Source organism: Cryphonectria parasitica, assembly GCF_011745365.1.
Source record: "Cryphonectria parasitica EP155 unplaced genomic scaffold M406scaffold_7, whole genome shotgun sequence".
NCBI classification, from domain to species: Eukaryota; Fungi; Ascomycota; class Sordariomycetes; order Diaporthales; family Cryphonectriaceae; genus Cryphonectria; species Cryphonectria parasitica.
Genome location: NW_024468915.1, coordinates 1,820,280 through 1,845,791, shown reverse-complemented (window position 1 = coordinate 1,845,791; position 25,512 = coordinate 1,820,280). Strand labels below are relative to the sequence as shown.

General features: G+C 51.5%; 10 protein-coding genes across 10 annotated transcripts; 4 read left to right on the top strand and 6 right to left on the bottom strand.

The window, feature by feature from the left end:
- Positions 1 to 411: 411 nt before the first annotated feature.
- Positions 412 to 1,455, bottom strand: M406DRAFT_332973 (uncharacterized protein; the record flags this gene model as incomplete). Its single annotated transcript, XM_040920800.1, has 2 exons — positions 412 to 1,104; positions 1,342 to 1,455. 2 exons carry the CDS (start codon positions 1,453 to 1,455, stop codon positions 412 to 414), a joined length of 807 nt encoding a protein of 268 aa, XP_040773578.1.
- Positions 1,456 to 2,682: 1,227 nt separating this feature from the next.
- M406DRAFT_264027 (NADH-ubiquinone oxidoreductase 49 kDa subunit, mitochondrial) lies at positions 2,683 to 4,313 on the top strand (the record flags this gene model as incomplete). Its single annotated transcript, XM_040917630.1, has 3 exons — positions 2,683 to 2,774; positions 2,835 to 3,399; positions 3,492 to 4,313. 3 exons carry the CDS (start codon positions 2,683 to 2,685, stop codon positions 4,311 to 4,313), a joined length of 1,479 nt encoding a protein of 492 aa, XP_040773577.1.
- A 453-nt stretch (positions 4,314 to 4,766) lies between these two features.
- M406DRAFT_72586 (uncharacterized protein) lies at positions 4,767 to 6,242 on the bottom strand (the record flags this gene model as incomplete). The annotated part of the gene is made up of 2 exons (XM_040925550.1): positions 4,767 to 5,285; positions 5,403 to 6,242. The coding sequence occupies 2 exons, from the start codon at positions 6,240 to 6,242 to the stop codon at positions 4,767 to 4,769; spliced, it is 1,359 nt and encodes a 452-aa protein (XP_040773576.1).
- A 1,242-nt stretch (positions 6,243 to 7,484) lies between these two features.
- M406DRAFT_264392 (family 1 polysaccharide lyase) lies at positions 7,485 to 8,964 on the bottom strand (the record flags this gene model as incomplete). Its single annotated transcript, XM_040917659.1, has 5 exons — positions 7,485 to 7,551; positions 7,612 to 7,964; positions 8,029 to 8,079; positions 8,142 to 8,341; positions 8,415 to 8,964. 5 exons carry the CDS (start codon positions 8,962 to 8,964, stop codon positions 7,485 to 7,487), a joined length of 1,221 nt encoding a protein of 406 aa, XP_040773575.1.
- A 1,191-nt stretch (positions 8,965 to 10,155) lies between these two features.
- M406DRAFT_46663 (uncharacterized protein) lies at positions 10,156 to 11,277 on the bottom strand (the record flags this gene model as incomplete). The annotated part of the gene is made up of 2 exons (XM_040924308.1): positions 10,156 to 10,651; positions 10,742 to 11,277. 2 exons carry the CDS (start codon positions 11,275 to 11,277, stop codon positions 10,156 to 10,158), a joined length of 1,032 nt encoding a protein of 343 aa, XP_040773574.1.
- Positions 11,278 to 11,798: 521 nt separating this feature from the next.
- Positions 11,799 to 12,917, top strand: M406DRAFT_341787 (uncharacterized protein; the record flags this gene model as incomplete). Its single annotated transcript, XM_040921702.1, has 2 exons — positions 11,799 to 11,817; positions 11,881 to 12,917. The coding sequence occupies 2 exons, from the start codon at positions 11,799 to 11,801 to the stop codon at positions 12,915 to 12,917; spliced, it is 1,056 nt and encodes a 351-aa protein (XP_040773573.1).
- Positions 12,918 to 13,400: 483 nt separating this feature from the next.
- Positions 13,401 to 15,397, bottom strand: M406DRAFT_12456 (uncharacterized protein; the record flags this gene model as incomplete). Its single annotated transcript, XM_040915377.1, has 4 exons — positions 13,401 to 13,810; positions 13,875 to 14,396; positions 14,470 to 15,083; positions 15,244 to 15,397. Coding segments are annotated over 4 exons (1,700 nt in total), but the record flags the coding sequence as incomplete, so codon positions are not given.
- Positions 15,398 to 16,176: 779 nt separating this feature from the next.
- M406DRAFT_332966 (MFS general substrate transporter) lies at positions 16,177 to 17,917 on the bottom strand (the record flags this gene model as incomplete). The annotated part of the gene is made up of 5 exons (XM_040920799.1): positions 16,177 to 16,538; positions 16,599 to 16,876; positions 16,948 to 17,601; positions 17,670 to 17,722; positions 17,789 to 17,917. 5 exons carry the CDS (start codon positions 17,915 to 17,917, stop codon positions 16,177 to 16,179), a joined length of 1,476 nt encoding a protein of 491 aa, XP_040773571.1.
- A 599-nt stretch (positions 17,918 to 18,516) lies between these two features.
- On the top strand, positions 18,517 to 23,085 carry M406DRAFT_280733 (putative 5-oxoprolinase). The gene is made up of 5 exons (XM_040918417.1): positions 18,517 to 18,828; positions 18,903 to 21,102; positions 21,168 to 21,483; positions 21,554 to 22,056; positions 22,115 to 23,085. The coding sequence occupies exons 1-5, from the start codon at positions 18,764 to 18,766 to the stop codon at positions 23,006 to 23,008; spliced, it is 3,978 nt and encodes a 1,325-aa protein (XP_040773570.1). The 5' UTR covers positions 18,517 to 18,763; the 3' UTR covers positions 23,009 to 23,085.
- A 398-nt stretch (positions 23,086 to 23,483) lies between these two features.
- On the top strand, positions 23,484 to 25,108 carry M406DRAFT_263625 (PLP-dependent transferase; the record flags this gene model as incomplete). The annotated part of the gene is made up of 5 exons (XM_040917604.1): positions 23,484 to 23,663; positions 23,738 to 24,225; positions 24,312 to 24,708; positions 24,794 to 24,899; positions 24,969 to 25,108. The coding sequence occupies 5 exons, from the start codon at positions 23,484 to 23,486 to the stop codon at positions 25,106 to 25,108; spliced, it is 1,311 nt and encodes a 436-aa protein (XP_040773569.1).
- Positions 25,109 to 25,512: the final 404 nt, after the last annotated feature.

Sequence of the window (25,512 nt, the reverse complement as noted above, 5' to 3'; positions counted from 1 at the left end):
ATCATTTCTGTCTATGGTTTCTACCGTATCATGGAGCATGTCTGGGCCATTATTAATTATACCCACGAAATTATTTCTACCAGCAGGTTCTCAACAGGCTGTCACAGCTTCGTGTTAGGAAATGGGTCTCGAGCTATATTATGCCTGGGATGTACTACAGTAGAAGCTCTCCTCGAGCAAATAGCACGCCCTTTACAATGCTGCCCGGCCCTCTAAATCTGAAGCACATATGTTGCAGTAGGTTCCTCATCACCATTCCCGTTCTCAATGACGGATTCTTGTGGAGGGGTCTATCTCAGAAACAACAGGTGTTTCCATACCTATCTCAACTTCGGGTGTCTCGAACTTCTATAGAACTCTCCTCATCCCAATCCGGAGCGAACATCTTCGTGCATTTGTCGCACGAGGCGTTTATTGATCTGGCTGGTAGTTTGATCCCTCCAGCTTTCGGCTCATATCATGCCAAGGTGGAATAACCTTGAAAAAGCGAGGGTGCCAGAGATCATCTTCCCAAGACGGTTCTGCTTGATCCGTCTCGAATATTGGTTCCTTGCTATATCCCAACACCTCTCGTTCCAACCAAGGCTTCAGCGGCTGTCCGAATGTAGAGAGCTCAAACGTTGCCGACCCCAGTCCCTTCAGCGAGCACATTGCAGTCGCCACGTCAACATAAAAATCATAAATGAATCGAATCATCGACAGGTCGACAGTCTCGTGCCGGGGTAGGCTGCACTCGACAAATGGCCAACAGCACTGGCTCATTTCCACGGTGATGTTGAGGCGAGGGAGGTCCGCGTACGACGCAATAAAGGCCAGGACCGCTCTCCAGTCAGCCTTGTAATCAAAAGTAGGCGGTGAGCCACCGCCCCAGTACATTGGCGCGACATTTCTCTCGAGCATCTCGGCCGGAAAGCCGCTGGCGATGGCGCCGCTGGCCCAACACGCGCACTGCGCTTCGGTCATGGTGAACTCGAGATGCCGAAGTCGTGATAGACCTGCGCGTGGGATCACGTCTCGAAGGAAAGATAATGTCGCTCCCAGGTCATCCTGGAAGAAGTCAAAGCGGGTGTTGGAGTAGAATACATCCACTGCCTCGCGGTATGTCTGTCGGTCAAGCAGGAAAAGTTGTGTGGGCAGAAATCGACAACCGCATTTAGGACCGCCGCGAGATTCTGGTATGTCATGAAACCACGGGGCTTCGCTGGAGAAGGTAGAGATGTAAGCAGATGGTGAATAGTTGAAGAGATCAGAGAGGATTTGTTGAACTGACCAATCAAACCCTGGGTTGTCTCTCAACAATGGTGGGCCACGAGGAATCTTTCTTCCATGGCGAATGCGTACGTATTGTTCGTCGACACGATAGCCGCCGGTCTCTGGTGGCCCCAGGTGTGTGTGCTCGAGAATCCGTGTGCGGAGCTCTGTTGGGAGCGAACGAAAGCCCGTCCTGTCGTCCATGTCTCCGACTCAAAGGCTTCCAATGTGTACGTTTCTTTCGAGAGGCGGGATTGTTGGCAGGAGCTTGACTACTATGGCACAGTACAGCTCCACCTTGTTGTGTTCAGAAGTTGACACGGTCTGTGAGCTAGTCAGTCGTAGTTGCCTTGTATAGCACAGTCAGTCTGGACATATCCAACTCTGGTGTGGAAGGACCAGTTGGGGAAACGTCGTAAAAGGTGTAGTGTGGTCTGCTTGATCAACAACTTAGACAGAAACAGCAGTGGCTTTTTAAAGCCAGAGACTTTGCTGCATGCTCAGACCAAGAAGCTATTCACTCCCCTTGAATGCTATACCAGTGAAGAAAACTGGGCACGATTTACATTGTGCAGGGGTGGGTGAGTGAGGCCATTCACGCCCCCCAATACCGCCGCCACACCAAAAATGCATCATGGCTGAAATTCATTATTTCGGGTTCGAATTCTGCAGAACTTTCAGAGTCAAAGAGACGCACTGGTGGATAAGGCACTGTGTAAGCAAAGGAAAAGCAGCCAGCCTTCTTGAGCGCCTGAAATTGTGTCCACTAAACGATGCTGGGAGCATAAGGTCCTCTGAGCCAATGAGCTCTATTGTATGATGATGACAGGAAGAATGTTATTGGGCAAGGAGCAACTATGTACTGAGACTCGCCAGTCGTGAGTATTAGCAGACCTTGGTCTTCTCCAGTGTATTACCCGGTCACTCCGCATTCTATCATGCAAAGTGTCACTCTGCTATGTTGCAGGCTTCCCCTATCAGGCAATATGCGTGAGCCATAGAAAGGTGAGCCATGATAACTGAATGAATCTACAAACTGATCATCTATTGTATCTTGGTATGCCCAGTTGGTAAACACGTAATGGTCCCCGTTTTGGGAAAGGCAGAACTATCAAGGGAGGAGGGGACGATGTTGAAGGTTTGGGTGATATTGTCGATGAAAGGCAAGGTAGGTTGCCGACCCACCTCGACATTCCAGCCAATCAACTGTTCGTTGATTCCCGCTTAGTGAGCTTAGCGCGGGTGGGTCGCGATTTTGCCTCAACTCTCTCTGAACTGAATGACGCCCACACAACCGACAGCACCTATCAACAAGCCCAGGCCATTGGCACGAGAGACGAGGCCGACACCGAATATCGAGGGAAGATTCAAATTCCCCGACCTTTTCTTCAGCTCGTCGATCTCTCCACTCAACGACTAGGACAAAGCACAATGGTCACCCTGCACAGGTTAGCAGGCCGCTCGGCGAAGCGGCTGTGTCTGAGGCCAACCTGCTCCCTCCCCATCCGACCGACCACGTCGCCGTCGACACCCGCGATAGCATCAAGAGCGACGACGGCCGCCGCCGCCTTCTCGACCACCAGCCTCCGCCGATATGCCCAACCACAAAACCCAGGGGGCACCGTCCTGATCCCCGTCGACGAGACCTTCTCGCCGGCCGGAGACCCATATCGCATGCAGCAGCTGCAGGGCCAGGAGGGAACCACAGAGGCATCGCGCAAGGGCTCCATAGAAAGCCGAAAGGTGCGGCACTACACGGTCAACTTTGGCCCTCAGCATCCTGCCGCCCACGGCGTGCTACGTCTTATCCTGGAGCTCAACGGCGAGGAGATTGTGCGCGCCGACCCCCACGTCGGTCTGCTGCACCGCGGCACCGAGAAGCTCTGCGAGTACAAGACGTACCTGCAGGCCCTCCCCTATTTCGATCGCCTCGACTACGTCTCCATGATGACCAACGAGCAGTGCTTTGCGCTGGCTGTCGAGAAGCTCCTGAACGTCGAGATTCCCGACCGCGCCAAGTGGATCCGGACCTTGTTTGGAGAGATCACCCGCGTGCTGAACCACCTCATGTCGGTCCTGTCGCACGCTATGGATGTTGGTGCTCTGACGCCTTTCCTGTGGGGTTTCGAGGAACGAGAGAAGCTTATGGTAAGAATCACCAGGGGAGCGCATGGAAAAATAATGAGGGCCGGTGACTACTATTGTGGAAAATCGTGCTAATTGGACTGGTTCTGCGACAGGAATTTTATGAACGTGTTTCTGGTGCCCGTCTGCACGCTGCCTACGTCCGTCCTGGTGGCGTTCACCAAGATATTCCCGTTGGTCTCCTCGACGATATCTACCAGTGGGCGACCCAGTTCGGTGACAGAATTGACGAGACCGAAGAAATGCTTACGGACAACCGTATCTGGATTGATCGTCTCCGCGGTATCGGAGTTGTCTCTGCCGCTGACGCCCTCAACCTTTCCTTCACCGGCGTCATGCTCCGCGGCTCCGGTGTGCCATGGGACGTCCGCAAGTCCTCTCCCTACGATGCGTACGACCAGGTTGATTTCGATGTGCCCGTTGGTGTCAATGGCGACTGCTACGACCGATATCTCTGCCGCATGGAAGAGTTCCGCCAGTCCCTGCGCATCATTCACCAGTGTCTGAACAAGATGCCTGCTGGTCCCGTCCGTGTCGAGGACTACAAGATCTCGCCACCACCCCGCGCCGCTATGAAGGAGAACATGGAGGCTCTGATCCACCACTTCTTGCTGTACACCAAAGGATATGCTGTACCTCCAGGCGATACCTACTCGGCGATTGAGGCACCAAAGGGCGAGATGGGAGTGTACGTGGTCAGTGATGGTAGCGAGCGACCTTATCGTGTGCACATTCGTGCGCCTGGCTTTGCTCACCTGGGTGGTTTTGATGCTGTGTCCAAGGGTCACTTGCTAGCTGATGCAGTGGCCATCATCGGTACCATGGATCTGGTGTTTGGTAAGTCTTCCCTTCCAGATAAGCATCCTCCTCGATGGACAGATTTGCTAACTCCCCTTTTAGGTGAGGTTGACAGGTAGATGGCGGCAGTAAACCTTGGAGAGGCTATCGAAAAGACACTATTTGCAAAAGAAGAGAAAATATCGCAAGTTGATTGATAGACTGCCTAACTATTCCACGCTCTCTTTCCGTTTGTAGAGCGTAGGGAACCGGAGTCACGTAAATAAAGTCCAATTCAAAATTTCTGAAACCGAAGTCCCAAAATTTCAAAACTTCATTTCCCCTTGCTCCGTCATCTTCTGCATAGTAGCGAGAGATTGCTCTGCTGAAGGCCAACTGACCTTGAAGCAGACAGCTGAGGGGAGGAAAACAGGGCCATGACGAGATCGAGCTCTCATCCTCTCCCACGTGGCAAAAATATGCTTTGAGGCCCGTCCTCACGGGTTAGCTCTTCCATTTCCCCTTTGAAAACAACGAGAGAAAAAAGTGAGAGTCGGAAAGATGGGTAGTGTTCACAGAGCACACATTACGACTCACTCGTCAGCAACCAAAGGATCCCAACGCTGGCACTCGTCAGCCTCACTCCAGGCATTTCCATTATCCCATCCTGGACGCTCGCCCGCAGGGTGGCGGCCACGCTCAGCGGCCTCCACCTCAGCAATACACCCGATCGAGGCGCTCTTGCGCAGGAGACGCGCCAGTCTGGTGGCGCGCGTATCGTTGGCCTCGACCAGCAGCATCGCAACGACGCCCTCGCTCGTGTAGACCCTAGACGCGGGGACTCGAGGGCGGCGGAGCACACAGTCTTCGAACGCGCCGACGTGGCACAGGGCCGGAGGGCCCTCTGGTCCGGCGCCGATGGGCAGGCCCACGAGGGGGAGTGGGGCATTGTCGGGCTTGGGGTACTCGACGGGCTGGATGTCGACGGTTTGGTTGAACTCGCCGCCCTCGGTGCAGACGTAGTTGTAGAGGGGGTTCATGGAGTGGGCTGGGTCGACTTGGTAGATTGCGCCTGGGGAGCGTGCGGGCTGGCCATCTCGAACCTGAGCTCCCTGAGAGTGGCGTGGTAATGTCAGCGTTGATGAGCCAGAGAGAGAAAGAAGAAGAAGAAGAAGAAGAAAAAAACGCGCTATTCAGCTACTACATGGCTGGTGAACTTTTGGACTTACCTGTGGAGCAAGGATGGAAGGCTGGTACACCTGCAACTGGGTATCGCTTGAAGTACCCTGCTGAGAGGCGTCGTGTCCCTGGTGCACTTGGGGTCCAGAGGAGGACACCTGGACACCTAGGCCGGTGTAGTCGTACCACTCGTTGGATCCGTTACGGCCAGGAACCACTGGGTTGTCCTTTGCAGACAGGGCATCCGATTCATAGGTATCAGGAGTCTGGTAGAAGGAGAAGTCGGCTGGACAGTGGCAGGCGCCTTCATTGTGCAACCGGCGATGCTCAGCAACCCACTCAACAGCAAAGAATGAGGAGATCTGGACAGAAACTCCACCAGGCTCGGCCCTTTCGTGCGCCTTCTTCGATGAGCCAGGTGTTGACTTGTCTTCCTCCTCTCCTGGGGCAGTTCCAGCTGTGATGCGGCCATGGTTAGCTTGGTCTTTCTTGGTATTCTTTCTCCCCCATTTGCCGCTGCTCTTGCCCCTCCTTCCCTTTCCCCTGCGCTTGGCGACAATCTTGGTGTCGTCCGAGTCGGGCTCGCTCGGGCTTGCGTAGTAAGGTTGACCACGGCCCACAATGCGAGGCCGAACCAGGTCAGGAAAGACGACGGGACAGCCGCACACTCCACGCTCGTGCATCCAGTGGTGCTCCCACTCCAGGATCAGCACGGCTCGACCGTGCAAGATTCGTTGACAAGATGGGCACATCGCCTGGGCGAGAACCGGACGGCGGCCGTGGTGAGTGCAGATGGGGTTCGTATTGTAGCGGGTGGTCAAGGGGCAGACACGAAGAACGTCCGTGGCGGTGTGGCCGCAGGTGTAGCCGATGAACTCCGTGAAACACATATTTGAAGTACTTTTTTGATTGTGGTGGGAAATGGGGAAAAAAAGATGCGGTGGTGGGGACAAATGTGCTGGCTGAGGTTGATTGTACTGGTCAGCGTTCTGTATTTGTGATGAATGAGGAGGAAGGAGGAGAGGTCAATGGTGTGAAGAGAAACAAGAGGCCCAAATGGGAATGCCGGTGTAACACGTCTAATTGTCGAGAGAAACACGTGGGATAGAAGGGCAGTCTTTGCTGATGGTGGTGTTTGTGTGTGAAAGGGTCCACCTGAGAAGTTTTCGATCAGGGCTTGGGGAGACTTTGCGAAGTCACACTGCTGATGGAAGAAAGGGTAGGTGCTCAAGTTGGAGGTGTCGTCTATGGAAGGTTTGTCATCGTAGAATTAAGGCATTGAAGCTTCATACAAGACGGCAGGACTCTGAGAGCTCCAGAGGCATGGATGACTTCGTTGTTAAAGTACTTGATCATCTGAAGAAACAAAGGTATAGTAGAGGTAGAGCTCCAAAGATATGTTCACTGCGATGTTGTATAATGTCTCAATATTGCAGACGTTGGAATGTCATTGATACCTTGGTATATGAACACAAAAGCTATAGAGATCATGAATCTTTGAGAGACAAAAAGGGCTGTAAGGCAAGAAAAGTCTGTGGGTTAAGATGTCGTGGAAATCAGATGGTCATTCTGGGCTCTGTTGGCTACGTTGAAGTATCTGGCTGTTGCAAATATTCGAGATTCCAGTCATGGAACTACTATTAGGCTACTGCTCCACAGATTAAAGACAGATTAGTGCTCCGTTATATTCCCTGGTAGAATGCTTCAAGATATGGTTTCTAGAGCGAGAAGGCGTGGTTCTGGACAACAGTAGAAAGCAGATGCAAGCTTAGCTTGTTTTACAAAATTGATCAGTTGTGTAGAGTACATATAAAGGAGCTTGAGGAAGGGTTCACAAACTTCTGGTTGCAGAATGTTCCAATATAATAGGGCTCCTAAGTATTGACAAGTCTATGCGCATTCATGGCTGCATATAATGCAATTCACTACTCAAGTACTGTAGGGCGGTCACTGGGCAGTTTGTATGTCTTTTTTCTTTGGGTCATATTCTGAATTCTCACCGCCGTGAGTCTGCACCAAAAAGCCCGGCAGAGCTGTGAAAGTCACGAATGCTCGGACGTACGAGGCACGAGAAATGGAAGCCAATAGTCATTCGACTTGAGCACGATGATACATGAATCCAAGCCTTACAACTAACCCACAACCCCGGTTCCAGCGTAAGCTGTTACCAAGTCACAGATGCAAGACGCGGGATCCAGACTAGATTTCGTTATGGTCAGCATACATCAACATTCGCTCGTCTGCTCTGATTAAACTCACGTGTAGCTATACGGTGGTGTCAAACTGCCAACCTGTGTGATCTCTTCGGTGCTATTGACAAAAATGTTGTTCCGGTCAACAGCATACCCGTCCTCGTCGCTGTCCAGGTCGGTCACGATGGCCAGTTGGGTGTTGAGAAAGTAATTTTCCTCGACAAGCACCTCAGCGCCCATGCGGGAGTTAATACCGGACGTGGGATTGTTCTCAAAGCATGAGCTGTAGAAGTGGCCGGTACCAAAACGAATAGATGGGAGTCTCGAGTTCACATCGGACCAGTAGTTGTGGTGGTACGTGACTCGGAGGTGCCCAGTGTCCTCGGCTGCATTGCTGTCGGAATGCCCAATCAGAGAACCCTGACGAAAATGTGAGCTCATATGTTCGTTCACGCCGAATCTTCTACCTCGCCGCGAGACATACCTTCCAGTGATCATGAAATTTGTTCCATGACGCAGTCACGAAGTCAGTTGCCTAACAGAGAGGGATGTGTCAATCAATATAGCCCTCACATGGCTGTGTGAAGGCTCTCTTACATGTGTGATATCGAGCAAGCCATCGTAGTAATCCTTGTCACCAGTCAAGCCCTCCGACGATAGATCACAGTGGTCGACCCAGACGTACGTCGAATACTGAAGCTCGATGAGGTCCATTGACTCAGGAGCATCGTGCATGTACAGATTGCGTAAGATCACATTACTCTGCTCTTTGACACGGAAACCTCCATTGGTCATACCTGAAGGGAGATGTCAGTTAGCTTTTATACACGAGAGTTCAGCAACGAGGGTGGGTGCTAATGAACTACTGACCGGACTGGGATCCGACACCGAGCACAGTTGTGTCGCTGCCCAAGTCAATAATGTCGCAACCGTCGAGGATCCCAGAGATCTTGATGACGCCCCCGACAGCTACAGCGGCCTCTAGCTCTGCACAAGTCGTGACCGTCGTGCCCTCTCCGCTGCCGCCTCCCGTTGTGCCAGCGGCATAGCCAACCAGTGCGTCAACATTCGCCGCACCACACGTACCGGTGGCCGTAGTCGCCGGGCCGGTCGATGTGGTGATGCTAACGCTAGTCGTGGCAGAGGTTTTGGTCGCCGAAGATGAGGTTGTGACCACGCCGGTGCCTGTGAAGTAACAGCTGCATTCCTTGGAGATTGCGCTGGGCTTGTTGGAACAATTGCTCGCCCAAGCCGGCAGCCCGGCTGTCGCGGTGACAGTTGACTCTGTGAAGGTAGCGCAGAAGGGAGATGCAGTCGCAGCGTTGGCAGAAATATAGGACGCACAAGGGTCGGAGTCAGGGTCCGTACAGGCCAGAACGGCTGGTATCCCGAGGAGGAGCTGGAGAAGGAGGCCGCGCATGTTGTCAACGAAGACTAGGAATTGCAACTTTATTAGGTTTTGATATGAACCTCGAATTGATGGCTCAATTAAACCGTATAAATCGGGAGATATAGATGCATTTATATCCTAATTTTCCAGAATTATTATCTCCGCGAATTCTTCTGCATCTGGGCTTGGACAATGTGCTTTGGTGGCCAGCTCCAACACCAGTAAGAGAGACAAGGACCGTCAATGAAGGTTGTTTTCCCACGAATAGTATTTTTCTGTACATCTCGAGGCCTTCTAAATTTTATCAAAACTGTTTCCAGTGAGTGCGTCAACGCAATTGGTGCAAGTTAACACCATCCTTATTTGTATGTGTGTGGTCATCAGGGGACCACCCAAGAAAGTCGGCCATGACTGCAAGGATCAGAACTAGGGGTCTGCGAGGTTGGTCAATAGCGTGACTCTGGACTTTTTCTTGAAACTTTGTGTTTGTTTTTGGAATGTTAAGGTACACTTCAGGGTAGTCCAGGAATAGAAGGATGACTTTGCCTCGGTGGAATGCCTTGCGCAGGATCTATCCAGGCTCAGCGTTTGAAGCGGGGGAGTAGTGGAGGAGGTGCTGCTTGTCGGATCTGGAGTGCATGACCATCGAAGTCACCAGCTCTATCGGGTCGTGCGGAACTTGCAATGATGGACTGTCGTATGTGAATGAGCAAAAGATGAATCCAAGGACATGAGATCTATCTTGGCAGTGTAACAGAAGCGCATGCCAAGATCATATATTAATTCCCCAGATCGCATCCTTCAAAGACTCTCATCTCTTTGGTGGAGTAGCCAACAACAATGTATCACCACCAATGAAAGCACACCGTAAATAGTACTACTGCGGATTGATGGTTGTCCGAGAACTCATCGTCAAGTCTTGGCCAGGGCAACGTAGCCGCCACAACGTGACATAGCTACTCACATAAGAGATCCAGGGGTCATTCATGTGAGCGCACCACGGGCTAGCTGTTCTCGTCTCGGCGTCTTAGAAGCCGAATGTCTAGGCATTCAATCATGTAAGACAGCTTCAGCATGTGTAATGAGTGTGGTCTATGAGATGATCACCTTCTTTACAATGATAAATCAGAATAAAGGAGAGAGAAGGAAAAAAGAATTGTGCGTATGTGAAACACGGCGTTGGAATGCAAATAGACTACATTCATGTTATGTCTCTTGCATTCATTCCAAAGCTTTCGAAATAAGCGTCTTATACCCTTGAATACTTTCCAGTATCTCGCTCACTCGGATGCATTCATCTTTCCCGTGAGCTACCAAAATTGACCCTGGGCCATACAACACTTTTTTGTGGTTCCCCTTCAACCTCGGAACATCTGTACCATATGCTACAGGAGCCACTTCGAAGCCCTCGATATCCCAGTCGAGAAGAGTCTCAGGGTATGAAAAGAGAATATCAAGCTCTACATCCGGGTGCTTTGCTGCAATGTCGGAGATTTGCCTCTTGATTCCCTCCACATCGGCAGCCACCCGCACACCACACAGTGCCTTAGCAGATGCAGCCACAATGTTGTAGCCTTCACCTCCTTCAATTTTCCCTATGTTGAAGGTCGTCGGGCCGAGAAGATCTGACGACGGCCATTCGACTGCTGAAAGATCGTTAAGTGCGCGCATGAGCCCCGTCGTTGCACTTCTTCCAAGGTGAGGATACCCAGAATGGCTTCCACTCCGAAGTCAAGAGTCAGCCATTGATCAAGAATTTATGCCTCCCTAGTAATCCTGCTCAAACCAATTTTTCAGTTGGACTCACCTGGCTTTTCCTTGGGCACTCAGCTCAAACACAACATGGCCCTTATGACCCTGTGCGAGTTTGCCCTCCGTAGGCTCACCAAAGATTCCAGTTTCCCATGTCAATCCCATATCGTTCGCCGCGATCATTCCCGGACCCCCTTTCTCCTCGCCCACGACAAAGAGAAAGCTGATGTCCCCGCCATCCTCGCTGATCTTGCCCTCTGCTCGCATCTCCTCGACGGCAAAGACCTGTGCAACCAAGGGACCAAGATCGTCACAGGCCCCTCGGCCACGGATGAGGTCTCCTTCGAAACTGAAAGGGATGTGTGGCGGCACAGTATCCATGTGTGAGGTAATCAGAACCCGTGCCTTTCTCTGTTGTCCCAGATATGCGTAGACATTGTATCTGGATGACCCTGGTGTGATGGCGATGCGCTCGACAGTGTATCCTAATTGTTTTAAATGCTGTTCCAGAAAAATACCGATCTCGAGTTCTTTCTCGCTGGTGCTGTCGATGTTGATGAGAGATCTCAGCAGCTTGACGGCTGGATGCATAATTTGTTCAGCCATGTTGATTTCGAAGTTGTGTTGTTCGTTGCCCATATCTATACTCTCTTACGCAGAAGCCTATGTATAGTATTTTGTATTACAATTGTGAACTTTACTTCAATAGCTTCAATAAGCCCTCTGTAGCTGTCTGCTGCAAGTCGAGGTTCATTGGCTCACTATAGCCGATCTCAAGAGCTACGGCCGGTCCGGAGCCGGATAGTACTCACATCCGTTGATCGGCATTGCACCGGTACCTTATCAGCTGGGCTCAACTGCACTGGGATGCTCGCACACCTTGTGATTTAGGTCCAAGAGGAACTGGTCATATTCATTGTGTCGACAATAAAATAGGCTATCGGCATACTATTTTATTGCCGCTGGACTCAGGGTTGGCAAGGCATTGTAAGTCTTCCCAGGAGTGAAGTTTGAAGAAGACACAACCACAAGACAACGAGTTTGACCACGTCCTGCAGGTCTCTTCGCTTCCACAATTGACCATTAAGCCCATCCAAAAAGTAAGTGACGCTATGGGGGACTTGAGAAATGGTAGCGAATCCGGATCCCAGGCATCAGATCTGATGAACTCAGGATCTGTTACCAAGCCGACAGTCCTCCTCATCCTCTCCAGCGTTCATGCAGACCTGTCCACTCCAACCTGGCAACGCATCAGACAGAAATTCAATATCATCCAATACGACTGCCATTCTGAGGAGGAATTCTGCGAGCGCCTTCGGCCTGGCGGGGCTTACTCCACCATTGACGCCATTGTCCGGACTGGGTGGCTCAAGGCTGGTCCGTACAGCCAGCACCAGCTCTTCCGAGGATCACCTCTGGAACATTATCCGCCTACACTGAAGTACATCGGCTGCAGTGGCCATGGGTATGATGCTGCCGACATTGAGTCCTTGACACGCCAAGGCATCGCCTATGCCAACACACCAAATACGAATACTGAAGCGGTGGCCAACACTGCGCTGCACCTGATTCTCAATACGTATCGATACTTTACGTTCGCTGAGCATTGTGCCCGCACAGAGTGGGGTGCGAGCAGGGAAATCGGGACCATCGCAGTCGATCCGTGCGGCCAGGTGCTGGGTGTGGTCGGAATGGGCCATATCGGACTGGCCATAGCCCAAAAAGCCGCTGCTGCTCTGAGCATGAAGGTGCACTATCACAACCGCAAGAGGAGGACTGATGCTGAGCAGCGCATCATCTCACCCGACGGCACGAAGCTCGGAGCGACCTTCCACGACACATTCGAGAGTCTGCTGCAAGTTTCGGACTGCATCTGCTTGGCATGTCCACTGACCACGGAGACGAGACACTTGATATCGGCTTCTGCGCTGAGTAGGATCAAAGACAGGAAAATTAGGATCGTGAACATTGCTAGAGGTGGCTTGATCAACGAAGATGATTTGCTGGACGCGATGGATCGAGGCCAAGTGGTTGGGGTAGGGTTGGATGTCCATGCCAATGAGCCGGGCATCAACCCGAGGTTGGGGGATAACTTCAGAGTCACAGTCCTTCCCCACATCGGTGTGGCTTCTCAGACTAGCTGGCGAAATTTTGACGAGATTGGCCTGAAGAACTTGGAGGAGTTTTTCTACGGTGACAAAAGTAAGGTGACATTGGTGAATAAAGTGTAGGCAGGACATGTCAATTTCCAAGCTCATCCTATTGAATATAGAAACTAAGAGAATGAAATAAGTGAGAAAAAGAAGAAATTCGTCAAGTCGTTCAGCGTTGCGTCGTGACTATTCTGTATACGAGACTGAACTCAGGGAGCAAAGCTGGAGCCTTCACCGCCCTGATGAAAATCGACCTTGTCCCAAGCCGGCGCCCACACACCGTCGTCATCGTTGTGGAATTCAAACTCCTGTGGGCTCCATTCCTGAACACAGTTCCCGAGGAAGTCTTGCATAAAGGGCGCATCCAGGGGCGCGGTAGCCACAGCCGTTCGCCCTGGCGATTCAACGGTGCTCTCTAGTCTCGATGGTGTCGAGATACCTGTGAAAGCAAATCGTGGCTGCGTTGGGGAGAGAGGGCGACTGCGGTTAACATTGGCGGCGAAAGTGCCTGTCGATGTGATGCACCCTTTGATAGGCTCTGTCATCAGGCCTCCGTCCAGGCTACCCGACATTTTCAGACTCGCAAAGTCCTTCCGCAAGCAGGCAATCCTGTCATTGACCTCGCGGGCCGGCAGGTTGCCATCATCTACCATGGACTGAAGGAGAGCCGTAAACAGGGCAATCGCATCTCTGTCTTCATTGTTTGGACGAAGGGCGTCCGAGATCATGAGCACCACTGTTGCTGAGAATGTATAGTGCGCATCAAAATAGCCAAAGGTGGAGATATTCCCGCTGATCCAGAGCTGCTCAAGGAGGTTCGCCGACGCTCTTGCTGCGTAGATACAGGCCTCGCTCAGGGCAATGGTCATGGGTGAGAGTGTCTTCACCTGTATATTTGCCGCGGGTCGGAGGCGTTTGAGATTGTAGTTCAGCACGTGGAGCAGCACTGGCCTCGTTGTCAAGATGAGATTCTGGCACAAAACAATTAGTTTGACTTTTCCTCAATGATGAGAACAACGGGAGATGGTGCCAGACCTGATTGAAGTGCAGACGTAATGATGCGACGGATCGTGAGCCATATGCTGGGAATTTGGTGTGGTCCAGCCTCAGCTCTACGGGGAGCTCAGCGTCCAGCTGCTTCAAGTTGTTCAGGATGGTGTGGACATTTCGAATGAAGTCGCCAGGGGCCTTTCGGGCAGGACCGCCGTAGATCAGGGTCAAGATGGAACCTGTGATGCGGCAGAGTTTGATATTGGCAATCAGTTGCATGGGATCGAAGAAATCGTCCTTGTCCTCTTCCGACAAGTTATCATAAGACGGTAGAGGAGCATCAATTTCCCCGTCACTGATGATCGGATGGCCAAGCTTTGAGCTGACGAGTCGATCAAATATGTATACGGTCCACCAGACCCGCCTGCGATTCTCGATATCTGCGGCACTTGTGTTGGGCCCATATGTGATGTTCCGGTGGAGACCCATCGTTTGGCTGAGGCGCAGAGCCAGGCCAGCGTAGACGAACGCAGTGTTCTTTCGGTTGAGCGCAAAGGAATAGAAGCACTAGATCTTGTTTGTGAGCACTTCCGAAGTTGTTCTAAGGTGCAAGTATTGTCCTGTCAAAGAGGGGACCCACCAGTACCAAGAGGGTCTCGATGTATTCAATACTAGGCTCCTCGTATTGCTCCTGGAAAAGAGAGACAGCCTGTAGAAAGAATTTCGTTCCAGGCACCGTCTTCTCTCCATCCTCAATGGCACCAGTTTTCTTCAGCCAAAGTTCTCCCAAGGCCAGTAAGGCAAAGAACCTGCATAGGGACAGCGAACTCGATTGTTCGGAGCCATCATACAGGAGATCCACCTTCTCCATGTAGGATTTTCTTCGGATCAAATGGTAGTCCGCACCTATGAATCTCATGACGACTTGGATCAAAGTGTTTGCGTATGCTCGACTTGGCATAATGTACTGCTCCTGGAGACGACGGCTCAAGGTCGGATGCTTATACACAGGCACGGCATATGGTGCCGCCTCGCCCGAGTGACCTGTTTGAGGGCCGCGTGCGCAGGCGCCAAGTCGAGTTGCGAATGCTGTGCAAGCCGCACCACCTACGTACACTGCTCCCAAGGACACATTGATGTCATGAGCTAGGACACGTTGCTCGAGAAGTGGGTTGGACGCCTCTGCATCAGCCGCATCTTCAGCGCTGATATCATTGGCAGGATGTTCTCCAGTCGTGGAGTTGACCATGCCTTCTAGAGAAGCCATTTCGACATCTGCAACTCCAGAGGGAGAGTTTGTCTCTGTTGGCGTGGTCGCACTTTTAACCTTTCTGAGCTCAGCATTGTCGGCCTGGAGCTTCTGAATGTAACTGTTATTGCATGGGTCCTGTCAGCATCCGAAGCCATGACGCACGATGAAGCAGCAATATGAAGGCGGTATATAATGACCTTTCTAGGACAATAATCTTTCTAGCCCGGACTGGAAAAGTACACTCGGCGCCTCTGCCAGATCTGACGCAACTTCGACAGGGCTGTTCGCCCGTACACTTTGTCTTCTGCGCATGACATCGACTGGCTCTCCCGTCAGCAACGAACTTCTCGGCGAGGAATCCAATCCCCTCAGGTAAAGAATGGTGGAGCCCATTGCCATGATTGAGCTAACCTGCACGCTGCGAATATTCGCTTGCCCCGTCTGGCGGGACTGATGGTGGGCGCCGGGCTGCTCGGAGACGTAGACATGATGATGATCTTGGGAGGTTTTGATCGGTAAATAGAGACGAGCCGGAGACTGGTCGGATAAGCAATGGAGGTTGCCGATTGAACAGATGAAATACTGTAGGCCTGAAGCAGGAACACGGCTTAATTGGTTGGTAGTCCTGTCTTGGAAGTTCGGAAGAATGTGGGTCAAATGGAGGAGATAAGTACACCCCAGCATCTGCCGGTTCGGGATTCGGCTCTTGGCTGTGTTGTCAATGCACTGTTCACGAAGGCTCACAAGATAGACAGACGATGGTATTGTCGAGCACTTGGCCATCATACGATGGAACTCAGATGGCCAAAGCTTATTTCTTCAGGTTCCATGCTGGATCCGGCGAAGCTCCAAATGCGAACACTTCGTCTCCGACTCCCCGAGATCACCAAGTCGCATCAGCCACTCAACATTTAGTGTAAGTTGATTGGTCAGACGGGAAAAGAAACTAAAATCAATAGGTAATAAATTCAGAACCCATTCTCGCCCTGACTAAGAACTATCTCTCCCCAAAACGGGAATCTATAAGGAAATTAAGCCAGTCTTGAAGCCTCTAAATGCTCGAGACATTTCGTTCCATGCGCGCACTGATGTTCTTCATAGACTGTATCTAAAGTGAACATCCTTGTCACCTAACTCAGGCTGGAAAGGCAAGGGGGTTCCAGCCTGTTCAGCGGCAGCAATCTTGGCTGCACGCCGCTTGTTGACCAAGCGCATGCCGGTCATGAGAGACGCCACCATGGCCAGAGCAACGACGGCAAGGCCCATTGCTATGGACAGGCCTTTAATGTATCTCGGGCTATCGCCAGTGACAAATATCTGGCCCACGGCGACTCCAGCGGTGTTTCCCAGTGTCAATGTGGCTCCCACCATGGTAGATCGTTTGAAGTGACGGGCCACATTATCGCTGAGCCACATGAGGCTCATACCTGTTGTAGGGTAGATGCCCATGACAGTGACTACAAACCATGGTCAGATCGCATAGACGAGGGAGAAAAGAGTGCAGAATCATGACTTACTGAAGCAGGCGAAGTAGCGGACAGCAAGGCTGTCGACAGATATCAGGATCGCATATCCGACAATCAGACAGATCAGAGGTCCTCCAATCCAGTATCCACGGTTATGCAATCTGTCAGACATGTATGCCGTAAATGCGAAGGTGATCAGGCCCCAAAAGTAGATTGGCACAGTAAGCAGGTTGGCCTGGACAGATGTATAACCCAAGCCCTTGATGATGGCGGGCAAGAATGTCGTGAAGCCATAGAGAGAGATGTCGACGGAGAATTGGAACGTGAAGCTGTATAGAATTAGCCTTGTATTACTTCCTTGGGTATGCCAATGGGTTGAAAAGCTCTGCTAGAAACTTACAAGGCAAAGAATTTGGGATCCGTCAGTGCAAGGCGCACGTCTTTCCAGCTGAATTCATCATCAACGACACCCCAGTGAGGGTCAAGTTGGTAACGCAGCTTCATCATCTCCTTTTCTTCATCGTCCAGAAACCATGCCGTCGTTGGAGATTCAGGAAAGAGGAAGAAGAACACCGGACAGACAAGGACTGTCAAGCAACCCTCGACAATGAACAGAGCCCGCCACGACGTGAACAGTCCATTGGTCTGGATCTGGGTCAGGCCATACGCAAAGATACCCCCAAAGGCACTGGCCAAGGCGCTGAAGGCGAAGATAACCGACGATCGCTTGCCACGCTCAGACTTCTTATATGTCATACCGAGGAAGACATTGATGCACGGGATCAGTCCAGCCTCGAAGAAACCAGTAAGGAGCCGGCATGTGTACAGGCCCTGCCAGTTGTGGATGAAGCCTGTGCAGAGGCAAACCATGCCCCAGCAGAAACAGCATGTGGTAAGCAGGTACTTTGGCCCAATGATCTTGAGCAGTACTGCGACGGGCGTCTCGAAGGGAACATAGGTGGCGTATAGCAAGGTTACTGCAGTTCCATATTGGTTTCCGACGAGGCCAAGGTCTTCAGGAAGTCCTGCGATGTTTGCATTGCCGATGTTGCTCCTGCAGAGGACTTCAGCATTCAAGTTTCTTATTCCCCTTCTCTTGTGCAGCTTTAGGAAAACACTGACCGGTCGAGGTTCGCCAACATGTAGAGTATACCTAAAAGGCCAACAGCCCAGATCTGGAGCCAATGTGGGTCAGCACTGTCTCGATTGCTCCAAGTTGTGGAATGGTAGGTTGTTCTCACATCGAATTTCCGCATCATCTTGGCCTCCTTGACTGGGTCGATATACGAAATAATTTGGCCATCGCTGTCAACATCGCTCCTCGGGGCCGTAGCCGAGGTTGGCTCAGCCTTCTGGTCTATGGCGTCCATTCTTTGGTGGTGATGTCGTGAACTCCTTCTTGGAGAGTAGGCACTGTGTTTCGTTGACACAAGGAGGACAGCTTCTAAAGATGTGTCCGGACGAGCCTGAAGGCCCAATGCACCGGATCGAGACAGATGACGGTGTCTTAAAGTAGACGAGCCGAGTCTCAACAGACATCAAGAGGCATGATAGGAGCCGGATTGGGAGTGTTGATGGCGTCCATGCAGTTAGCCCAAGCCCCTAATTTACTCGTGATGATACGACTATTGTGTCCATTCATGCTATGATGGTGGGTCAGTGCATGCAGTCGCGATGGGCGTTATCGTTTTGCTTCTACGCCTCTGATTAACCCCGACTGGAGCTTATCAGATTCTCTACTGTATGTTGCAGCTCCTGACAGATAATGGCTGCTACAGCAGTTGGCTCACATGATCGGCCGCACCTAGCCGCGATAGATCGGTATTCATAGTGGATCGCCGGTCAGCTTATCAGCCTCTCTCCCATCTTAGCTCTTCGGCCAGCGATGCCGCGTAACAGACATGTGAGAATGTCGGCTTGTGACCGTCTATTGGAAGATGAGGTAGGCAGAGACAATACTTTGCCGGTACTCTCCTAAGAAGATAGTACTTTTGGGTAATAACTCACAAAACCTATCGCGATGGTTCAAGATGACAGCGAAACACTGACTTCTGAAAGCGAAGTTCACAACTCATGAAGAAGTTATTTAATTTAATGAGCATTGATCCCCATCTTTCATTTATCGCAGGCGCATTAATATTTCTTCTCAGCTGAACATCTCAAACAACATTCCAACCACATTTCGAGACTCCCAGCCATTCATTACTTACTTCATTATGCCATCCATCGCTGAGGAAGGAATCAGAATAGCCATTGACCGAGGTGGTACATTCTGTGACTTGTAGGTCTGCCCCATCTCTTCAGTTCAATCGGTTCGAGTTGAACTTATGTTTATGCTAACTAACTTCCTATCAGCTGGGCACATATCCCTGGCCAAAAGGATGACCTTGTCTTTAAGCTTTTGTCCGTCTGCCCCGACGAGTTTGCCGATGCCCCCACAGAGGGTATCCGACAGATTCTCGAAAAAGCCACGGGAAGGGCCATTGCCAGAGGCGAGCTGCTCGACCTAACTCCCGTCGAGAGCATACGCATGGGAACCACAGTCGCCACCAATGCCCTCCTGGAACGAAAAGGCGAGAGCACAGCGCTCTTGATTACAAAAGGATTCCGCGACCTCTTGATCATCGGCAACCAAGCACGGCCGAGAATATTTGACCTGGCGGTGAAGAAACTCGGGACTCTGTACGAAAATGTCGTCGAGGTGGACGAGCGTGTGACCGCAGAGGGCTTCTCAGAGGACCCGGAGCCGCAGCCAATCGACGTGGCGAGCGATTGCAATCTGGTCATAGGCAAGACAGGCGAGCCACTTCGCATCTTAAAACGACCCGATCTAGACGCCGTCCGAAAAGATCTCCAGGGCCTGTGGGACAGTGGATTCCGCAGCCTGGCTGTGGCACTGATGCACTCATACGCCTATCCAGATCACGAGATGGCCATAGGAGACCTGGCTCGCGAGATGGGCTTCAAAGTCTCGCTCTCGTCTCAGCTGCAGAGCATGATCAAGCTCGTGCCTCGCGCCCAGTCGGCAGTGGCAGATGCCTACCTCTCTCCCATCACCGAGAATTACCTCGAAGGGTTCCGAAGAAGTTTCAAGGGCGAATTGCGCGATCAGGCATCGGCCAACAAATTACTTTTATGCCAGAGCCACGGCGGACTCGTCAGGTACACCGAGTTCACAGGTCTGCGGGCCATTCTCTCTGGTCCTGCCGGCGGGGTCATCGGTTATGCTCGGACCTGCTACGACGTCGAAGAAGGAACTCCTGTGCTAGGTTTTGATATGGGCGGCACGAGCACTGATGTCTCGCGCTACGGAGGCACCCTGGAACACGTTTTTGAGTGCACCACCGCTGAAATCCAGATCCAGACGCCCCAGCTCGATGTCAACACTGTCGCCGCAGGAGGCGGTTCCATCCTGTTCTGGAGTAACGGCTTGTTCAAAGTCGGGCCCCAGTCAGCAGGCGCATATCCTGGACCGGTCTGCTACGGAAATGGTGGACCACTGACCATCACGGATGCCAACTGCTTTCTCGGACGAGTTCTGCCAGACTATTTCCCGAGAAAACTGCATATCGACAAGGTCAGGGAAGAGTTCGCCAAGCTGACGCGCCTTGTAAATTCCGAGAAGAACGGCGACGACCAGCTCACTGCCGAGCAGGTCGCCATGGGCTTCATCGAGGTGGCCAATGCGACCATGGCGAGGCCCATCAGGACTCTGAGTGAGGGCAGGGGCTTCGATACTGCAGCGCACAATCTCGCCTGCTTCGGTGGTGCCGGTGGCCAGCATGCTGTGGCTATTGCCAGGGATCTGGGCATCAGACGGGTTCTGATCCACAGACTGTCTAGTATCTTGTCCGCGTACGGCATGGCTCTGGCTGATATTGTGGTGGAGAAGCAGGAGCCTGAGGCGGCAGTGTATGGCTCTGATTCCAAAGGAAGGATCGCAGAACGCTTCGCTTCCATGGCCGAGAAGGCCACTTCGGAGCTGGGCTCGCAGGGTATCCCAGCGCAGCGGGTCCTACACGAATATTTCCTCAATATGAGATACAGGGGTAGCGACACGGCACTTATGATCCAAAAGCCCGAGGACGGCGACTTCTCTCAAGCCTTCAGCGACCGCCACCAGCGCGAGTTTGGTTTTGGTCAGCCTGACAGAGACATCTTGGTAGATGATGTCCGCGTAAGGAGCATTGGCAAGGCCGTGGATATTCCTGGTTGCAGTTTGTACAGAGATCTCGAAGAGGAGGATGGCTTCACAGTCCTAGACGCGAGCTCCGCCAAGGCCATGAAGAAGGTCTACTTCGGAACGACTGGCTGGACGGATACCGCCATCTTTCACATTACCAACATCCCGAGGAGGGTCAAGATCATGGGTCCTGCGGTGGCAATCGACGCGACGCAGACAATCATCATTGAGGAAGACAGTGTGGCTATTGTCTTGGACGACCATATCGTTCTTGACATTACTGCCTCGAACCAAAGAACTATTGGCATCGATGAGGTCGACCCGGTACAATTGTCCGTCTTTGGCCACAGATTCATGTCTATTGCAGAGCAGGTAAGTCAATTTTGCGAATGAAGCCCCAAGGAAGAATCCCCTATACTAATACACTTTGGTTGTAGATGGGAAGAACTCTCCAAAAGACATCAATTTCTACTAACATCAAGGAGCGTCTTGACTATTCTTGTGCTATCTTTTCCCAGTCTGGAGGACTTGTTGCCAATGCTCCTCATATTCCCGGTCATTTGGGTTCCATGAGCACAGCAATCAGGTACCAAGCAGAGAAATATGGTCCTACGGGGCTCAAGCCTGGAGATGTGGTTCTGTCGAATCACCCTTGTTCAGGCGGAACGCATCTGCCAGACTTGACAGTCACAACACCTGTCTTTGACGATAACGATAACCCCACGCAGATTTTGTTCTTTGTCGCAAACAGAGGTAAGTCGGTTCATCAGTGAAAATCGAATTCTGTACCAGTCTTGACTCTGACACCTTGAACAAAAAATAGGCCATCATGCAGACATAGGTGGTATCCTGGCCGGATCTATGCCCCCGAATTCGACCGAGCTCTGGCAAGAAGGTGCTGCTGTTGAGTCATTCAAGATGGTCAAGCAGGGTGTATTTGACGAAGAAGGCCTGATTGATGAGCTCTACGTCAAGCCTGGCAAATACCCTGGCTGCAGCGGTACCAGGACGCTCAAGGACAATATTGCGGATTTAAAAGCAGCTGTGGCAGCCAACAACCGAGGAATTCACCTCATCCAAGCACTGGTCAAGGAGTATTCTTGGCCTGTCGTCCAGTTCTACATGGAAGCCATCCAGAAGAACGCCGAGGATGCAGTTCGGACGCTTTTGAAGGGGTTCAGCGAGCGATTCAGAGGCCACCCTTTGAAAGCGGTCGATTATATGGATGACGGGACGCCTCTGGCCTTGAAGGTCACCATTGACGGTGATAGTGGATCTGCAAAGTTTGACTTTACCGGCACCGGCCCTGAGGCTTTCAATAATTTGGTAGGTTGTCCTTGGCCTTGTTATGCTTGAAAGACTAACTGACCGTCGACTCGTACAGAACACACCATCTGCGGTGATGTACTCAGGCATTATCTACTGCCTGCGCTGCATGATCTCCTCCGAAATACCCCTAAACCAGGGATGCCTAACCCCGATCGAGGTCTACTGCCCACCTAATACGCTTCTGTCCCCATCACTCAAAGCTGCAACCGTCGGCTCCAACGTGGAGACCTCGCAGCGTATTGTGGACCTCATCTTCAAGGCCTTCCGCGCCTGCGCAGCCAGCCAAGGTACCTGTAATAACCTGACGTTCGGATATGGTGGCACAGACCCGGAGACTGGTAAGATCACCAAGGGCTTCGGCTATTATGAGACGATTGCCGGCGGTGCTGGTGCAGGACCAACGTGGGATGGACAGAGTGGTGTGCACACAAACGTCACAAACACCAGAATCACGGATCCAGAGACATTCGAGAAGAGATACCCAGTGATTCTGAGGGAATTCTCCATCAGGAAAGGATCTGGTGGTGCCGGCTTTCACCGAGGCGGCGACGGATGTGTACGAGACATTGAGCTGACCCGACCCATGCAGGTCAGCATTCTGTCAGAGCGAAGAGTGATTCCGCCATATGGGATGGCCGGTGGATGCGAGGGAGGAAGGGGAGTGAACATATGGGTTCGGAAGGATCCTGAGGATGATTCTGAGCGGAGAATCAGCCTTGGACCACGGGCTACGACCATGATGGGCAAAGGTGATAGAATCATCGTTCAGACGCCGGGAGGCGGTGGCTACGGCAAAGATCCTAATGCCGAGGAGGACTTTGTGCCGCCTGAGGAATTGCAGATCCGGGAGCTGTCCAAGAGCATCACGAATGGGGTATCGACTGGTAGTTCGGCTTTCAGGGCAAACGGCAGTGTTGCAGAGCGAGAAGCCATGGGTGCATCAAACTAAGCCAGTCTAGACATGTTGTTAGACTCATTAGTGAAGAGACCATCAATAGTTGTTCTTCAATATGATATTTCTTCTCCATTCCTACCTGGTAAATTTCCCAAATTGTGTACAAGAGCCTACTTCACAATTCACTCATCAACGTATATCCCTGGCATGCTGTATCACTACGCCATGTCACCTTTGGACCCTAACCAGCCAGAATAACAAGGCGAGATTCAAGATAAGCTCTCAAATCGTATATTCGGAATGATGCCGATCAAGTGCCCATAAGTTGCTGTTTCGTCTCGGCATCTATGCCGGCTCGAATTCTATGGTAGCCGGTTGTGTGCTGCCTGGACCGAGACCGGCACTGATACTTGATTCTCAGTCAAGTTAAAAACAATCTTTCTCCATGGCTGTGTTACCGTTGGATTGTAAAAGTGAGAAGAATTTCTCCGAGATTGGGACTTTCTGAATATTGTTGACGCACAGCAAGATGGGCAGTATAGACCAGAGCAGCTCGGTGTTTTCGCCCATCAAAGCGATCCCGTATGACGAAGCGTATCGTGTGACAGCAGCATTGGCTGCAGACAAGACCGCCGACAAGGTTGATCTGGGCGCAGGCGTGTACAAGGCTGACGACGGAAAATCGTGGACATTGCCATCTGTAAAGGAGGTAAGTTATGACCGCTGAATGTGAACAGTTGAGAAGAGATCACATGGAATGCTAAGCCTTGTGACCATATTCAGGCAATTTCCCGACTTCCAGATGACCATACCTATATCCCCCAAGCAGGTTTGGCTCCATTCATCAAGGGTGCCCAGAGTCTCCTCTTTGGGGAACTGTCAGAAGAGCAACAGTCACGAATAAGCTCTATTCAGACAGTCTCAGGAACCCATGCCTGTCACGTCGGAACCATGTTCTTGATCAAGAACGGACTCAAGCCCAAGAACGTCTTCATCTCAGATCCATCGTGGATGAACCATGCTCTCATTTGGGAGTGTGCAGACTCGAGTATCAACCGCAAACTCTATCCTTATTACCATGCAGCCACAAAATCCCTTGATTTTGAAGGCATGACAGCCTGCCTCGAGAATGAATCTGTGCCGGGGGACGTTGTCATCCTGCAGACCTGTGCCCATAATCCAACGGGGCTCGATCCAACCAAGGAGCAATGGATGGCCATTGCCGACCTCTGTGAGAGAAGGAAGCTGTTCCCCTTCTTTGACTGTGCCTAGTGAGTTCGTTCCTTGGCTACCTCTTGCCTGAACAGTCCAGTCTTCGTCGGATGTGCCCAATCTAATAAGCTCATTATCTACACAGTCAGGGCTTCGCAACTGGCAACTTCGATGAAGATGCCTGGGCCGTCCGGTACTTTGCCAGCCGTCCATCCATGGAGCTCGGTGTTGCGCAGTCCTTCTCCAAGAACTTCGGCTTGTATGGCGAGCGAGTTGGTGCTTTCCATATCCTGGCGAGTGACGGCGCCGTCAAGCCTGCTGTGCAATCGCGACTTGTGCGTGTTGTGAGATCAGAGGTTTCCTCCGGCACAGCATTCGGGTCGAGGATCGTCACTATTGTTTTGGGCGATGAGAGCCTCAAGCAGCAGTTTCTGGAGGAGAACAAAGCTATGAGCTCCCGTATAAAGAGCATGCGGGCCGCGCTTTTGAGGGAGCTTGAGCTGCTAGGGACTCCGGGAAACTGGAGTCACATCACAAGTCAAGTACGCATTATACCTCTGGTCCTTTTCAATCTGCGTTGTAGTTCACATGCAAGGTGGGCGTGTAGTCACTAACAGGGGTCGATAGATTGGAATGTTCTCGTATACGGGCTTGACTGCGCAACAGGTGCAGATTCTACAAGAGAAGCACCATATCTTCCTCTTCTCTAGTGGACGAGCATCGATCTCGGGATGTAAGTAGAGGCCCTCCAAGGTGGGCGGTATGAGTCAAATCCCCACATGCTGACTGCATCACGTCCTAGTGAACTCGACCAACGTGAAGCGGGTGGCCGAAGCCATTCACTCAGTGGTTGCAGAAGTTGATCACAACTTAGGGATCTGTAGTGACCCTGCCAGCACTTATGTGAAGGGCTTCATTCAGGCACACAAACAAGTCTCATGAGCATCATAAAGAATGATAATTCCTTAGCAAACAACTGCTGTCTTAAGGTAATTATGAGGCGTGTGTGAGGTTTGCGCCCAGTGACATTACTGAATGAGTGGGTGGAAGGTTCACGGCCAATCATACGCGGTTACGATGGAACATGAGAGTCCAGATCCATCTATGAGAACATAGCATCGAATGTGATGTTGTGAGACGATGTATTAAGTCTTGTGAGCACTTTTTATAGCAGACAGATATGAGGATTAGTGTAAGAAAAAACCTTCTTTCTACCTGATGAGACCTTTGTATTGTTATCTGGTGTGGTCTTTGAAGCGTGCTGTTGAGAGATAAATTTACAGAGAGGTACTAAAGAGTTCCTACTCTATATCCTACCCTTACAGAACATCAAAGAGATCTATAAA